Source organism: Ranitomeya variabilis, chromosome 4 (genome assembly GCF_051348905.1).
Source record: "Ranitomeya variabilis isolate aRanVar5 chromosome 4, aRanVar5.hap1, whole genome shotgun sequence".
Taxonomy (NCBI): domain Eukaryota; kingdom Metazoa; phylum Chordata; class Amphibia; order Anura; family Dendrobatidae; genus Ranitomeya; species Ranitomeya variabilis.
Window position 1 is genome coordinate 691,089,748 of NC_135235.1, and position 16,182 is coordinate 691,105,929.

A 16,182-nucleotide genomic window follows, 5' to 3' on the forward strand; every position below is an offset into this window, starting at 1 on the left:
GTAGGGCCATTTCTGAAGGTCTGAAAGCCCATTCTACAAGAGCCATGGTGACGTCCTGGGTGGAGAAAGCAGATGTCTCCCTCTACCAGATTTTTAAGGAGGCCACTTGATCCTCTCTATCCACCTTCATTAAACACTATAGGCTGGATCTGTCTGCTTCCTCTGACGTCACATTCGGAGGAGGCCACTTGGTCCTCTCCATAAACCTTTAAACACTATAGGCTGGATCTGTCTGCCTCCTCTGATGTCACATTCGAGAGAAGGGTTCTACAGGCTGTGGTCCCTCCCTAAGAATATAAGTCTCTGAAATTCTCTTGTGGTGCCGTCATGAATGACTGAAAAACACGAATATTACTTACTGGTAATGTGTTTTTTCATAACCCATGATGGCACCCTTATATTCGCTCCCTTTGTAATCACTCTTTTTGGTTCGATGGATCTTTGTTTTGGTTCATGCACTCCTTCTGGGTGCTGGTAATCAAGAATTAATAGGATTACGAGTATATGATTTATATGTGTACACTAACCTTGAAGTTTCCTCCCGTGCTCTGTAAACCAACTGATGCAGAGAGAGGAGCAGCCCTTTTTATCTTGAAGGTTTCCTGTCCTTGAAGGGCGGATTCCCTCTCTCGTGGTGCCGTCATGGGTTACGAAAAAAACACATTACTGGTAAGTAATATCCGCGTTTCCTCCACACAGTATACTGTCCCCATAGTACCGCTATCTCCCTACACACAGTACAATGCTACCAAAGTACCATCATCCCTCCATGCACTGTATAATGTTCCCACAGTACAGCAATCCCCATACTGTGTGGCAGTCCTTAAATTGTGTAGCAGGCTGTGGTTACCATAATACTGTGTGAGGTGCTGTTTGGACCAACATATTGTGTGGGGTCCATCATACTGTGTGGGAGACCTCATTCTGAGTTACCTGGGTCACTAGGGGCAAAATTTCCTGGTGATGAGTCAGATCGGGATTAGTAAGTGAGAAATACAGTCTTTTTGTCTATTTGCAGACTTAAATTGACAAAGGCAATATGCCTTCTGAGTCGGGAGCTATGACTCCGACAAATATATATATCTATCTATCTCTGTGCATCTTTTTCCCTTTAAGTTGGGGGTTCCAATAAAAGCTATTGCTGTAGGACCTGTGATTTCTATCTACTCCACTGTGTATAGGATAATAGAGTATAATAAAGTTGTTATGGGCAAGACTCAACTAACATTGTGCAGTGACTCAGTTTTCCCTATAGTAACGGATATTTCTTGTTGCCAAAAAGTGTGATTTTTTTTTACTTTAAACCTTTTTAAACAACTCTGATTAGTGCAATCATACTACAAGCCTCTGATGGCTCCGGTGATGACCTGTACTACTGTAGTGCCGTGTATCATCACTGCCTGTCAGTGTAATACTAACGGCCCCATACACATGAGATAAGTGTTGGCTGAACGGTCATTTGGCAGACGGCCATCTCTCCCGACTCCCCATACACACATATATTCCAGCTTTCCTGTGGTCTGTATGAGAGAGTCGCCTCCAGACTCCTCTAGAGGAGGATTATCTACAGGAAGAACAAACAGATTATCCTCTGAAATTCAGGATGCCAGATCCTTCTCTGCTATGACATCATCTGTCAGGAGGCCCCAAAATACATTATATAGTCGCCAAAACCCCCGAAATCAGTGCTTTCATGGAACTTTAGTCTAATGTGTATGGGGCAATAATAGGTAACTTATTGGACGCTGCCTCTGGCTCGGCCCAATAGACCTTCGTACATTGCAGCCCAGACACCATTATTAGGTATGTAAGTATCGTAGTAACTAGGTCGCCCCATACTATCGAGTACTTGGGTGTGGAGGGCATTCAGCTGAACTGTGTCACACCTTCCTAGATGACATGTTTGCCTTTGGCAGCAGCAAGTGGATAAACTGCCAGGGCTTTTGTTGTAGCCGCACCGGTGTACATCTATGTTCTGGTGCCCAAAAGAATTTAAAAAAATGTTTAAAAACAAATGTTAAAGGTTTTTTTTTTACATTATTCCCTTTTTACATTTTAATATCTACTTTTTTTTCCTGGTGTTTTTCTTGTAATTTAGAAAAGCCTAAGGCCAGAAATAAACCCTATTAAACACTGTACATGGAGACTTTGGGATCAGATAATTTCTGTCCTCGGTGTTTGTGGAAACAAAAAAGCTTTTATAAAAGCCTCAAACTTCTGTGTGTGAATCAGACATGAGATCTAACTTGATAGAAGATTACAGTGCGGGGAAGACGGGAAACATTCATATAGACGGCCGGTGGTGATGGAGTCAGTGATGGACTCTGGACAAATATGTTTCTAGAGCTGTAGTAGAAGATGAAGATGTCGTCCTCATCGTGAAGTAGTTATTTCTCATGTCACGTGTAATGAATATCTCCTGCAGTATTGCTAATGCCGATTCCAGTGTCGGTAAATGAGACGAGAATTAGCGTTATGGAAGATGAGTCTATGAGGAACGGATTCAGCTGCCGACTCCGAGGAAGAAACTGCTTGTTGTCTGTGGCCTAAATATATAGGTTTTATTAGTAGATGGAAAGAAGAAAACTAAATACTGTAAAATAATAAATCTCATATGTTTCCCTTGTTATCTCTAGTAATTGTATTGTTACACAGGATTTTTATGATGTTACATCAGCTCATCTTCTTCTCATTCAGGTCTCTACAATATCGGATCCTCTCAGTGAAGATCTTCCATATAAGAGAATTTTTCTGAATTACCCATCAAAGATGGATTTGGACAGAGACAAGATGGCGGAAAGGATATTACAACTCACCCTAGAGATCCTCTTCCGGCTTACTGGAGAGGTGAGATATTCTGATGACTTCACATTACATCATTCTTATCTGTGGGAACAACAGATGGACAGAACTGGAGAGGTGAGGACTCTGGAAATGTAAGTAGTGAGATTTATCAATGTGTCTTTCCATAACCAGGATTACACAGTAGTGAAGAAGACCTCTAGTGAGCGCTGTCATAACCCTTTGTCTGAGGGATGGGGAAGACCCCTGAGCCCAATCACGGGGCCTCCACCTCACCCCCTGATACATGAGGACATCAATGACCAGAAGATCCTAGAACTCACCTACAAGATGATTGAGCTGCTGACTGGAGAGGTGACACTGCTGGGAATGCTGGGACATTATACAGTAACGCTATGAAGGAATCAGGGGGATGACGGTATCATTGTATGTGTCAGGTTCCTATAAGGTGTCAGGATGTCGCTGTCTATTTCTCCATGGAGGAGTGGGAGTATTTAGAAGGACACAAACATCTGTGCAAGGATGTCATGATGGAGGTTTCCCAGCCGCTCACATCACCAGGTAATAGATAGGACTACATGCACACGGAATATAATTATCTGTATGTAAAGAATAAATTCAGTACCTGTATGTGTTTCCTCCAGTTCTATCCACTAAGACAACAACACCAGAGAGATGTCCGCATCCACTTCTTCCACAGGACTATAAACAAAAAGATCCCGATGTTCCCCAGGATCATCAGGTAGATGGAGAAAAGGTGTCATGAGATCTCCCCGTCTGTGAAGGTCTTGTGTCCAGTCTTGTTTTATCCACTAGTATTATATGTTTTATACTTAGAATCATAGTTTCAGTTACAGTCATATGAAAAAGTTTGGACGCCCCTATTAATCTTAAGCTTAATGTTTTATAAAAATTGTTTTTTTTGCAACAGCTATTTCAGTTTCATATATCTAATAACTGTTGGACACAGTAATGTTTCTGCCTTGAAATGAGGTTTATTGTACTAACAGAAAATGTGCAATCTGCATTCAAACAAAATTTGACAGGTGCATAAGTATGGGCACCCTTATCATTTTCTTGTTTTAAATACTCCTACCTACTTTTTACTGACTTACTAAAGCACTTTTTTTGGTTTTGTAACCTCATTGAGCTTTGAACTTCATAGCCAGGTGTATGCAATCATGAGAAAAGCTACTTAAAGTGGCCACTTGCAAGTTGTTCTCCTGTTTGAATCTCCTCTGAAGAGTGGCATCATGGGCTCCTCAAAACAACTGTCAAATGATCTGAAAACAAAAATTATTCAACATAGTTGTTCAGGGGAAGGATACAAAAAGCTGTCTCAGAGATTTAACCTGTCAATTTCCACTGTGAGGAGCATAGTAAGGAAATGGAAGAACACAGGTACAGTTCTTGTTAAGGCCAGAAGTGGCAGGCCAAGAAAAACATCAGAAAGGCAGAGAAGAAGAATGGTGAGATCAGTCAAGGACAATCCTCAGACCATCTCCAGAGAGCTGCAGCATCAACTTGCTGCAGATGGTGTCACTGTGCATCGGTCAACTATACAACGCACTGTGTTTTTTTGCCGCCGTGCATAACGCCTTTTTGTATTACCAAACAACTCAATCTTGGTTTCATGAGTCCACAGGACCTTTTTCCAAAAAGAAATTGGCTTCTCCAAATGTGCTTTTGCATACCTCAGCCGTCTCTGTTTGTGGCGTGCTTGCAGAAACAGCTTCTTTCGCATCACTCTCCCATACAGCTTGTATAGTTGACCGATGCACAGTGACACCATCTGCAGCAAGTTGATGCTGCAGCTCTCTGGAGGTGGTCTGAGGATTGTTCTTGACTGATCTCACCATTCTTCTTCTCTGCCTTTCTGATGTTTTTCTTGGCCTGCCACTTCTGGCCATAACAAGAACTGTACCTGTGTTCTTCCATTTCCTTACTATGTTCCTCACAGTGGAAATTGACAGGTTAAACCTCTGAGACAGCTTTTTTTATCCTTCCCCTGAACAACTATGTTGAATAATCTTTGTTTTCAGATCATTTGACAGTTGTTTTGAGGAGCCCATGATGCCACTCTTCAGATGAGATTCAAACAGGAGAACAACTTGCAAGTGGCCACTTTAAGTAGCTTTTCTCATGATTGCATACACCTAGCTATGAAGTTCAAAGCTCAATGAGGTTACAAAACCAAAAAAAGTGCTTTAGTAAGTCAGTAAAAAGTAGGTAGGAGTATTTAAAACAAGAAAATGATAAGGGTGGCCATACTTATGCACCTGTCAAATTTTGTTTGAATGCAGATTGCACATTTTCTGTTAGTACAATAAACCTTATTTCAAGGCAGAAACATTAGTGTGTCCAACAGTTATTAGATATATGAAACTGAAATAGCTGTTGCAAAAAAAACAATTTTTATAAAACATTAAGCTTAAGATTAATAGGGGTGCCCAAACTTTTTCATATGACTGTATATTCCGTTGCTCCTCGGGTTTCCATGCGTAAATTAGAAAAATGATGATCCCTCTACACTGTGACATCCCTTCAAATATTTGTAGACAGTTATTAACTCTCCTCTTAGACTTCTTTTTTGCAAGATAAAAATTCCCAAATCCTTTAACCATTCCTCGTAGGAAATACTTTGCAGTCTGCTCACCATCCTGGTATCTCTTCTATGAACTTTCTCCCGCTTTTCAATGTTTTTTTTTTTTAAATGTAGTGCCCAGAATTGGACACAGTATTCCAGAAAAGATCTGACAGAGGAGTAGTAGATGATAATAATTATTTGACGTGATCTAGACTGTATGCTTCTCTTAATACATCACAGAACATGTGTAATCAGAACGGTGGAGATTGCAGGATTAGAGCTGATAATACAGTGCTTTGCGAAAGTATTCGGCTCCCTGGAACTTTTCAACCTTTTCCCACATATCATGCTTCAAAAATAAGAATACCAAATGTAAATTTTTGGTGAAGAATCAACAACAAGTGGAACACAATTGTGAAGTTGAACGAAATTTATTGTTTATTTTAAATTTTTGTGGAAATTGAAAAACTGAAAAGTGGGGCGTGCAATATTATTCGGCCCCTTTAACTTAATACTTTCTTGCGCCACCTTTTGATGCGATTACAGCTGCAAGTCGTTTGGGGTATGTCTCTATCAGTTTTGTACATCGAGAGACTGAAATTCTTGCCCATTCTTCCTTGGCAAACAGCTCGAGCTCAGTGAGGTTTGATAGAGATCGTTTGTGAACAGCAGTTTTCAGCTCTTTCCACAGATTCTCGATTGGATTGAGGTCTGGACTTTGACTTGGCCATTCTAACACCTGGATATGTTTATTTGTGAACCATTCCATTGTAGATTTTGCTTTATGTTTGGGATCATTGTCTTGTTGGAAGACTAATCTCAGTCCCAGTCTCAGGTCTTTTGCAGACTCCAACAGGTTTTCTTCAAGAATGGTCCTCTATTTGGCTCCATCCATCTTCCCATCAATTTTAACCATCTTGCCTGTCCCTGCTGAAGAAAAGCAGGCCCAAACCATGATGCTGCCACCACCATGTTTGACAGTGGGGATGGTGTGTTCAGGGTGATGAGCTGTGTTGCCTTTACGCCAAACATATCGTTTGGCATTGTTGCCAAAAAGTTTGATATTGGTTTCATCTGACCAGAGCACTTTCTTCCACATGTTTGGTGTGTCTCCCAGGTGGCTTGTTGTAAAACTTTAAACAACACATTTTATGGATATCTTTGAGAAATGGATCATTCAGACATCCACAATGAACTTCTGGAGTGAGTTTGCTGAACTGAAAATAAAGGGGCCGAATATATTGCACGCCCCACTTTTCAGTTTTTGAATTTCCACAAAAATTTTAAATAACCAATAAATTTTGTTCAACTTCACAATTGTGTTCCACTTGTTGATTCTTCACCAAAAATTTACATTTGGTATCTTTATGTTTGAAACATGATATGTAGGAAAAGGTTGAAAAGTTCAAGGGAGCCGAATACTTTTGCAAGGCACTGTATATGTGACTTCTCCATCTGTCTGTGACTTTTAAAATATTTGTTTTAGGGTGAAGATCTGACCCATATTAATACTACAGAGACATATGTGAGGGGTGATGAACTGTGTAAAGAGAAGACTTCTACATATGACTACCCAGGTGAGTAGTAACCACTAAATGCAGAGAAGTCACAGATTCTTCTCAGTCACTGGCTGTGACTTATTTATCGGTCATGTAGTCCGGCCGTGTCACAATCGCGCGATCACCAGTTTTCCTCTAGACCACAACATTCCCCTTCGGCAAACTCTGTTTAAATGACTTTGGACACTGAAAGTCCTTTTCTATAGAACCTACAACCTGGAAGATCTGCCTACTTCAATTAGAAGACGCTGATCGTTACCTGCCCAGATCTGTAAACTACAAAGCCAAATGACAGCGTACGTTGAATGTGCTGACAAGTTAGAAAATCACTTGAAGAAAAATATGATGGGCCTGTAAAAGAAAGCGGAGAGTAATGATGCTGTTGGCTTCCTAGATCCCTGATATCTTATTTGATGAATCTACCTTCTCTTTCTTCTGTGCTGTTCATTTTGCTCATATGGTCCCTACAAGACCAGGTCCAGTCTTTCTGGCCAAACTTCACTCTTTTGATTTACAATATTAAATGAGCAGTGAGGGCCAAGTGTGAATTTCTGTACAATAAGAGCAGAGTTTCCTTTTATCCAGACTTTTCAATTTCTTTTAAAACCAACTAACTTCAAACAGGATTGTGATAAACTACATAAAAAACATTACACCTGTGCCATGATATATCTCTAAGCTGTGTGTGGCTGATTGCTGAAATATACTGTACTTTTTTTCACACCTGCTGGAGATGTGTTGGCATGACTCAAGCCCTGGTTTCATGGAATCAGCCAACGTCATAATTTACATTATGTTTTCGAGCCTAAGGAATTGGGAATTGAGATTACTGCACAATCTCTCCTGATATGGGGAGCAATAAATATTTTCAGAACTCAGTAGCTCCAATAGTCCACCATAAATAAGTGCAACTTCAGTTTCGTGATGGAGCTTAAAACCAAACATATGTTGTTGTTGTTGGGGATATAACATATTTTTTTATTGTATGTCTTTTTTACAGGTACATTTTGTATAGTAGTTCGATGATGGTGGGATCGGCCTGCCTCACTAATGTGAGTCTGCAACTACCTGGTATCTTTAAAAGAAGGTCTCAATTACCTCTTCCAAATGCCTGAGATTTAAATTTAAGACACCTCAGCTCTGCAATATTATAAAACTAGATGGTAGCCCGATTCTAACGCATCGGGTATTCTAGAATATGTATGTAGTTTATTTATGAAGATTTTAGAATAATACATTGAATACGCAGGATTCGGCTGGCCGTGACCAATTAGTGAAGCGTGGTTCAAATCCCGCACCAATTTGCAGCCGGACTGCGCCTGTCGCTGATTGTTCGCGGCCGGCCACATAGTATATAGCACAGCCACGTAGTATATAACAGCCCACGTAGTAAATAGCACAGCCATGTAGTATATTGCACAGCCACTTAGTATATAGCACAGCCGACGGAGTATAAATCACAGCCCATGGAGTATATAGCACAGCCACGTAGTATATAACACAGCCCACGGAGTATATAGCACAGCCACGTAGTATATAGCACAGCCTACGGAGTGTATAACAGCCCACATAGCGTATAACACAGCCACGTAGTTTATAACAGCCCACGTAGCATATAACACAGCTCACGTTGTATATAACAGCCCACACACGCAGTATATGAAACAGCCCACGCATGCAGTATATAACACAGCCCACGTAGTGTATAACACAGCCCGCGTAGTGTATAACACAGCCCACGTAGTGTATAACAGGCCACGTAGTGTATAACACAGGCCATGCGTATAACACAGCCCACATAGTATATTGCATAGCCCACGTAGTATATTGCACAGCCCACGTAGTACATTGCACAGCCCACATAGTACATTGCACAGCCCATGTAGTATATTGCACAGCCCACGTAGTATATTGCACAGCCCACGCAGTTTATTGCACAGCCCACGTAGTACATTGCACAGCCCACGTAGTACATTGCACAGCCCACGTAGTATATAGCACAGCCCACATAGTATATAGCACAGCCCACGTAGTATACTGACAGCCCACGTAGTATATTGCACAGCCCACATAGTCTATTGCACAGCCCACGCAGTATATAGCACAGCCCACGCAGTATATAGCACAGCCCACGCAGTATATAGCACAGCCCACACAGTATATTGCACAGCCCAAGCAGTATATTGAACAGCCCACGTAGTATATTGCACAGCCACGTAGTATATTGCACAGCCCACGTAGTATATTGCACAGCCCACGTAGTATATTGCACAGCCCACGCAGTACATTGCACAGCCCACGTAGTATATTGCACAGCCCATGTAGTATATTGCACAGCCCACGTAGTATATACAGTAGCAATGTGGACATCATATCCCTGTTAAAAAAAAGAATTAAAATAAAAAATAGTGATATACTCACCTTCCGTTGGCCCCGGATCCAGGCGAAGCGTTTATCGATGCTCCTCGTGTGCTCCGGTCCCAAGAGTGCATTGCAGTCTCTCGAGATGATGATGTAGCGGTCTCGCGAGACCGCTACATCATCATCTCACGACACCGCAATGCATGGAGCGGTCACCGGAGCGTCGCGAGGAGCGGGAAAGGCCGGTTCTGGATGCGAGGGGCCGAAGGACGGTGAGTATATAACTATTTTTTATTTTTTAAATTTTTTTTAACATTAGATCTTTTTACTATTGATGCCGCATAGGCAGCATCAATAGTAAGAAGTTGGTCACACAGGGTTAATAGCAGCGGTAACGGACTGCGTTGCACCGCGGCATAACGCGGTCCGTTAACCCTGCCATTAACCCAGTGTGAGCGCTGACTGGGGGGGGAGTATGGAGCAGGCACTGACTGCGGGGAGTGTTGTGATCCGGTGACCTAGGAGCCGCATGAGACTTTCTCAGGAGTAGGTGGAAACTATACTGACCGCAATCCCTAAACTGACACCGCAACTAGAAGTAGCCGTGGGATGTACCTAACAATCCTAGACACCTCGACAGAGCCGGAGGACGAAATACCCCTATAGATGGAAATGGGAATCCTATCTTGCCTCAGAGCAGAACCCCAAAGGATAGACAGCCCCCCACAAATATTGACTGTGAGTATTAGAAGAAAGACACACGCAGGCAGAAAACAGGGTTTAGCAAAAGAGGCCACTCTAGCTAAATAGGAAAGGATAGGACAGAATGCTAAGCGGTCAGTAATAAAACCCTGAAAATATCCACAGCAGATAATACAAAAATTCCACCATCTAACTAAAGACATGGAACGTATATCTGCATCTCCTGAGAATCCAACTTGACTGGAAAAATCCTGACACAGTCTAAGCTGGACAAGAAAAAACAATGAATAGCACTGATCTGTAAAGCACACAGCATGCGTGCTGCAGAAACAAAAACCAGACACTTATCTTTGCTAAACTGGCAACAGGGCAGGAGGAACCAGACTGAGATCCAAACCTTCCAAGAACAATGGACAACTGGCAAGGACTAATGAATCCTGCAACCTTAAATACCCCAGTCAGCACTGCAATCAGCAGGGGCACCTGCCCAGGATTGCAACCCAGGGACAACTGTATTACCACCAACAACCACCGGAGGGAACCCAAGAGCAGAATTCACAACAGTACCCCCCCCCCCCTTGGGGAGGGGTCACCGAACCCTCACCAGAGCCCCCAGGCCGATCAGGACGAGCCAGATGAAAGGCACGAACCAAATCAGCAGCATGGACATCAGAGGCAAAAACCCAAGAATTATCCTCCTGGCCATAACCCTTCCATTTGACAAGGTACTGAAGCCTCCGCCTCGAAAAGCGAGAATCCAAAATCTTCTCAACCACATACTCCAACTCCCCATCAACCAACACTGGGGCCGGAGGATCAACAGAGGGAACAACGGGCACCACATATTTCTGCAATAAAGATCTATGGAAGACATTATGGATAGCAAAAGAGGCCGGAAGCGCCAATCGAATAGACACCGGATTAATAATCTCAGAAATCCTATAAGGACCAATAAACCGAGGCTTAAACTTAGGGGAAGAAACCTTCATAGGAACATGACGGGAAGACAACCAAACCAGATCCCCAACCCGAAGCCGGGAACCAACACACCGACGACGGTTAGCAAAACGTTGAGCCTCCTCCTGAGACAACACCAAATTGTCCACCACATGAGCCCAAATCTGCTGCAACCTGTCAACCACAGAATCCACACCGGGACAGTCAGAAGGCTCAACCTGCCCTGAAGAAAAACGAGGATGAAAACCAAAATTACAAAAGAAGGGCGAAACCAAAGTAGCCGAACTAGCCCGATTATTAAGGGCAAACTCGGCCAATGGCAAGAAAGCCACCCAATCATCCTGATCAGCAGACACAAAGCATCTCAAATAAGTCTCCAGGGTCTGATTAGTTCGCTCGGTTTGGCCATTTGTCTGAGGATGAAATGCGGAAGAAAAGCACAAATCAATGCCCAGCCTAGCACAAAAGGCCCACCAAAACCTAGAAACAAACTGGGAACCTCTGTCAGACACAATATTCTCCGGAATACCATGCAAACGAACTACATGCTGAAAAAACAACGGAACCAAATCTGAAGAGGAAGGCAATTTAGGCAAAGGCACCAAATGAACCATCTTAGAGAACCGGTCACAAACCACCCAGATAACCGACATCCTCTGGGAAACCGGAAGATCAGAAATAAAATCCATAGAAATATGCGTCCAGGGCCTCTCAGGGACCGGCAATGGCAAAAGCAACCCACTAGCACGGGAACAACAAGGCTTGGCCCGCGCACACGTCCCACAGGACTGCACAAAAGAACGCACATCACGTGACAAAGAAGGCCACCAAAATGACCTACCAACCAAATCTCTGGTACCAAAAATACCAGGATGGCCAGCCAACACAGAACAATGAACCTCAGAAATCACTCTACTAGTCCATCTGTCAGGAACAAACAGTTTCCCCACCGGACAGCGGTCAGGTTTGTCAGCCTGAAATTCCTGAAGAACCCGTCGTAAATCAGGGGAAATGGCAGAGAGGACCACCCCTTCTTTCAGAATGCCGACCGGTTCAAGGACCTCAGGAGAATCAGGCAAAAAACTCCGGGAGAGGGCATCAGCCTTAATATTTTTAGAACCCGGAAGATACGAGACCACGAAATCAAAACGGGAAAAAAACAAGGACCATCGAGCCTGTCTAGGATTCAGCCCTCTGGCAGACTCGAGGTAAATCAGATTCTTATGATCGCTCAAGACCACAATACGGTGCTTAGCTCCCTCAAGCCAATGTCGCCACTCCTCAAACGCCCACTTCATAGCCAACAATTCCCGATTGCCGACATCATAATTGCGTTCGGCAGTCGAAAACTTACTGAAAAAGAAGGCACACGGTTTCATCAAGGAACCAACAGGATCCCTCTGGGACAAAACGGCCCCTGCGCCAATCTCAGAAGCGTCAACCTCAACCTGAAACGGAAGAGAAACATCCGGTTGACGCAACACCGGGGCAGAAGTAAATCGGCGTTTAAGCTCCTGAAAGGCAGAGACAGCTGCAGAGGACCAATTTGCCACATCAGCGCCTTTCTTCGTCAAATCGGTCAAGGGTTTAACCACGCTGGAGAAGTTAGCAATGAAACGGCGATAAAAATTAGCAAAGCCCAAAAATTTCTGAAGGCTCTTCACGGATGTTGGTTGAATCCAATCATGAATGGCCTGAACCTTAACCGGATCCATCTCGATAGATGAGGGAGAAAAAATGAAGCCCAAAAAAGAAACCTTCTGCACTCCAAAGAGACACTTAGACCCCTTCACAAACAAAGCATTATCACGAAGGATCTGAAATACCATCCTGACCTGCTTCACATGAGACTCACAATCATCGGAAAAAATCAAAATGTCATCCAAATATATAATCAAGAATTTATCAAGATAAGTCCGGAAGATATCATGCATGAAGGACTGAAAAACAGATGGAGCATTAGAGAGCCCGAATGGCATCACAAGGTATTCAAAATGGCCTTCGGGTGTATTAAACGCAGTTTTCCATTCATCACCCTGCTTAATACGAACAAGATTATATGCCCCCCGAAGGTCAATTTTAGTAAACCAACTAGCCCCCTTAATCCTAGCAAACAAATCGGAAAGCAGAGGTAAAGGGTATTGAAACTTGACCGTGATCTTATTCAAGAGGCGATAATCAATACAGGGTCTCAAGGAGCCATCCTTCTTAGCAACAAAAAAAAATCCCGCTCCCAATGGTGAAGAAGATGGCCGAATATGCCCTTTCTCCAAAGACTCCTTAACATAACTCCGCATAGCGGTATGTTCAGGCACAGACAGGTTGAAAAGTCGGCCCTTAGGAAACTTACAGCCTGGAATCAAGTCAATAGCACAATCACAGTCCCTATGCGGTGGAAGGGAACTGGACTTGGGCTCATCGAATACATCCTGAAAATCAGACAAAAACTCTGGAGTTTCAGAAGAGGAAGAAGAGGAGATTGACATCAAAGGAACGTCATTGTGAACCCCCTGACAACCCCAACTAGTCACAGACATAGACTTCCAATCCAACACAGGATTATGTACCTGCAACCACGGAAAACCCAGCACGATAACATCATGCAAATTATGCAACACCAGAAATCGACAATCTTCCTGATGGGCTGGCGCCATGTGCATGGTCACCTGTGTCCAAAACTGAGGCTTATTTTTAGCCAAAGGTGTAGCATCAATCCCCCTTAAAGGAATAGGATTCTGCAAAGGCTGCAAGGGAAAACCACAACGCCTGGCAAACTCAAGGTCCATTAAGTTCAAGGCGGCGCCTGAATCCACTAACGCCATGACAGAAAATGAAGACAATGAGCAGATCAAGGACACAGATAACAGAAATTTAGGTTGTACAGTACTGATGGTAAATGAACTAGCGATCCTCTTTGTACGCTTAGGGCAGACTGAAATGACATGAGAAGCATCGCCACAATAAAAACACAACCTATTCTGACGTCTGAATCCTTGTTGTTCCGTTCTAGACAGAATCCTATCACATTGCATTGGCTCAGGCATCTGCTCTGAGGACAACGCCACAGCGCGCACAGTTCTGCGCTCCGCAAACGCCGATCAATCTGAATGGCCAGAGACACAGAATCACTCAGACCGGAAGGCGTGGGAAACCCCACCATAACATCTTTAACGGATTCAGAAAGACCCTTTCTGAAAATTGCTGCCAAAGCATCATCATTCCATTTAGTTAACACAGACCATTTTCTAAATTTCTGACAATACAATTCAGCCGCTTCTTGACCCTGAGACAGGGCCAACAAGGTCTTCTCTGCTTGATCTACAGAGTTTGGTTCATCATATAATAATCCTAAAGCCTGAAAGAAGGCGTCTACATTAAGCAAGGCCAGATTCCCAGATTCCAGGGAAATGCCCAATCCTGAGGATCGCCATGCAGCAGGGAGATGACAATTTTAACCTGCTGAATGGAATCACCAGAGGATCGAGGTCTCAGAGCAAAAAACAGTTTACAGTTATTTTTAAAACTCAGAAATTTGGACCTGTCACCAAAAAACAAATCAGGAATAGGAATCTTTGGCTCTAAAACCGGAGTCTGAACAATATAATCAGAAATACCCTGTACCCTAGCAGCAAGCTGGTCTACACGAGAAGCTAATCCCTGAATATCCATGCTAGCACCAGACTCCTCAGCCACCCAGAGAAAAAGAGGGAAGAAAAGACAAAGCAGGCTACAGAAAAAAAAATGGCTCAACACCTTTCTTCCCTTCTTCTGAGATGCATTTAACTCATTGTTGGCCAGTTGTACTGTTGTGATCCGGTGACCTAGGAGCCACATGAGACTTTCTCAGGAGTAGGTGGAAACCATACTGACCGCAATCCCTAAACTGACACCGCAACTAGAAGTAGCCGTGGGATGTACCTAACAATCCTAGACACCTCGACACAGCCGGAGGACTAAATACCCCTATAGATGGAAATAGGAATCCTATCTTGCCTCAGAACAGAACCCCAAAGGATAGACAGCCCCCCACAAATATTGACTGTGAGTATTAGAGGAAAGACACACGCAGGCAGAAAACAGGGTTTAGCAAAAGAGGCCACTCTAGCTAAATAGGAAAGGATAGGACAGAATGCTAAGCGGTCAGTAATAAAACCCTGAAAATATCCACAGCAGATAATACAAAAATTCCACCATCTAACTAAAGACATGGAACGTGTATTTGCATCTCCTGAGAATCCAACTTGACTGGAAAAATCCTGACACAGTCTAAGCTGGACAAGAAAAAACAATGAATAGCACTGATCTGTAAAGCACACAGCATGCGTGCTGCAGAAACAAAAACCAGACACTTATCTTTGCTAAACTGGCAACAGGGCAGGAGGAACCAGACTGAGATCCAAACCTTCCAAGAACAATGGACAACTGGCAAGGACTAATGAATCCTGCAACCTTAAATACCCCAGTCAGCACTGCAATCAGCAGGGACACCTGCCCAGGATTGCAACCCAGGGACAACTGTATTACCACCAACAACCACCGGAGGGAACCCAAGAGCAGAATTCACAACAGGGGAGTAAGGAGCGGCCATTTTGCCGCCGGACTGTGCCCGTCGCTGATTGGTCGTGGCCATTTTGCCACGACCAATCAGCGACTTGGATTTCCATGACAGACAGAGGCCGCGACCAATGAATATCCGCGACAGACAGACAGACAGAAGGACAGATGGAAGTGACCCTTAGACAATGATATAGTAGAAGTTCTCTATGAATGTCTAATATTTCTTCTTGAAACTCATTTGACAGAAAATATTGGCCCTTACGATTGTTTACATTGCAAATAGCCATCACGCTACATACTCTAATTACCCATAGAGTTTTCACCAGGATAATAGGAAACCAATGGACCTTACAAATTATTTTCCAACATCTCTTGAATCCAACAATACCATATATATGGTTAACACTATTTTCTGGGCACATGGCAGGGTTAAGAATGGAAGGAGCGCCATTTAACTATTTGAATGCAGATCTTGCTGGAATAGTTTGCAGACACAATGTATTGGGAGCACTGTTAGTGATCACCTGGCAGATCAAAAGATGTCCAACACGAGAAGGTTTGGCTCTATCTACTCCATTTTCCTGATCCCAGGGATTGCCTTGCTCATCATCCTTTAACCCCTCTACATGGATCTGGACTTGCACAGAGACCCCTAGG

At 43.3% G+C, this 16,182-nt stretch overlaps 1 protein-coding gene across 1 annotated transcript in view; it reads left to right on the forward strand.

Moving 5' to 3' along the window:
• Positions 1-16,182, forward strand: part of LOC143767640 (uncharacterized) — a 430,474-nt gene that overhangs the window by 23,011 nt on the left and 391,281 nt on the right. Inside the window, exons 2-3 of the mRNA XM_077256085.1 lie at positions 2,698-2,847; positions 2,977-3,156. Of these exons, the coding sequence (XP_077112200.1) occupies positions 2,698-2,847; positions 2,977-3,156 (330 nt within the window). The remainder of the gene's footprint in view (positions 1-2,697; positions 2,848-2,976; positions 3,157-16,182) is intronic.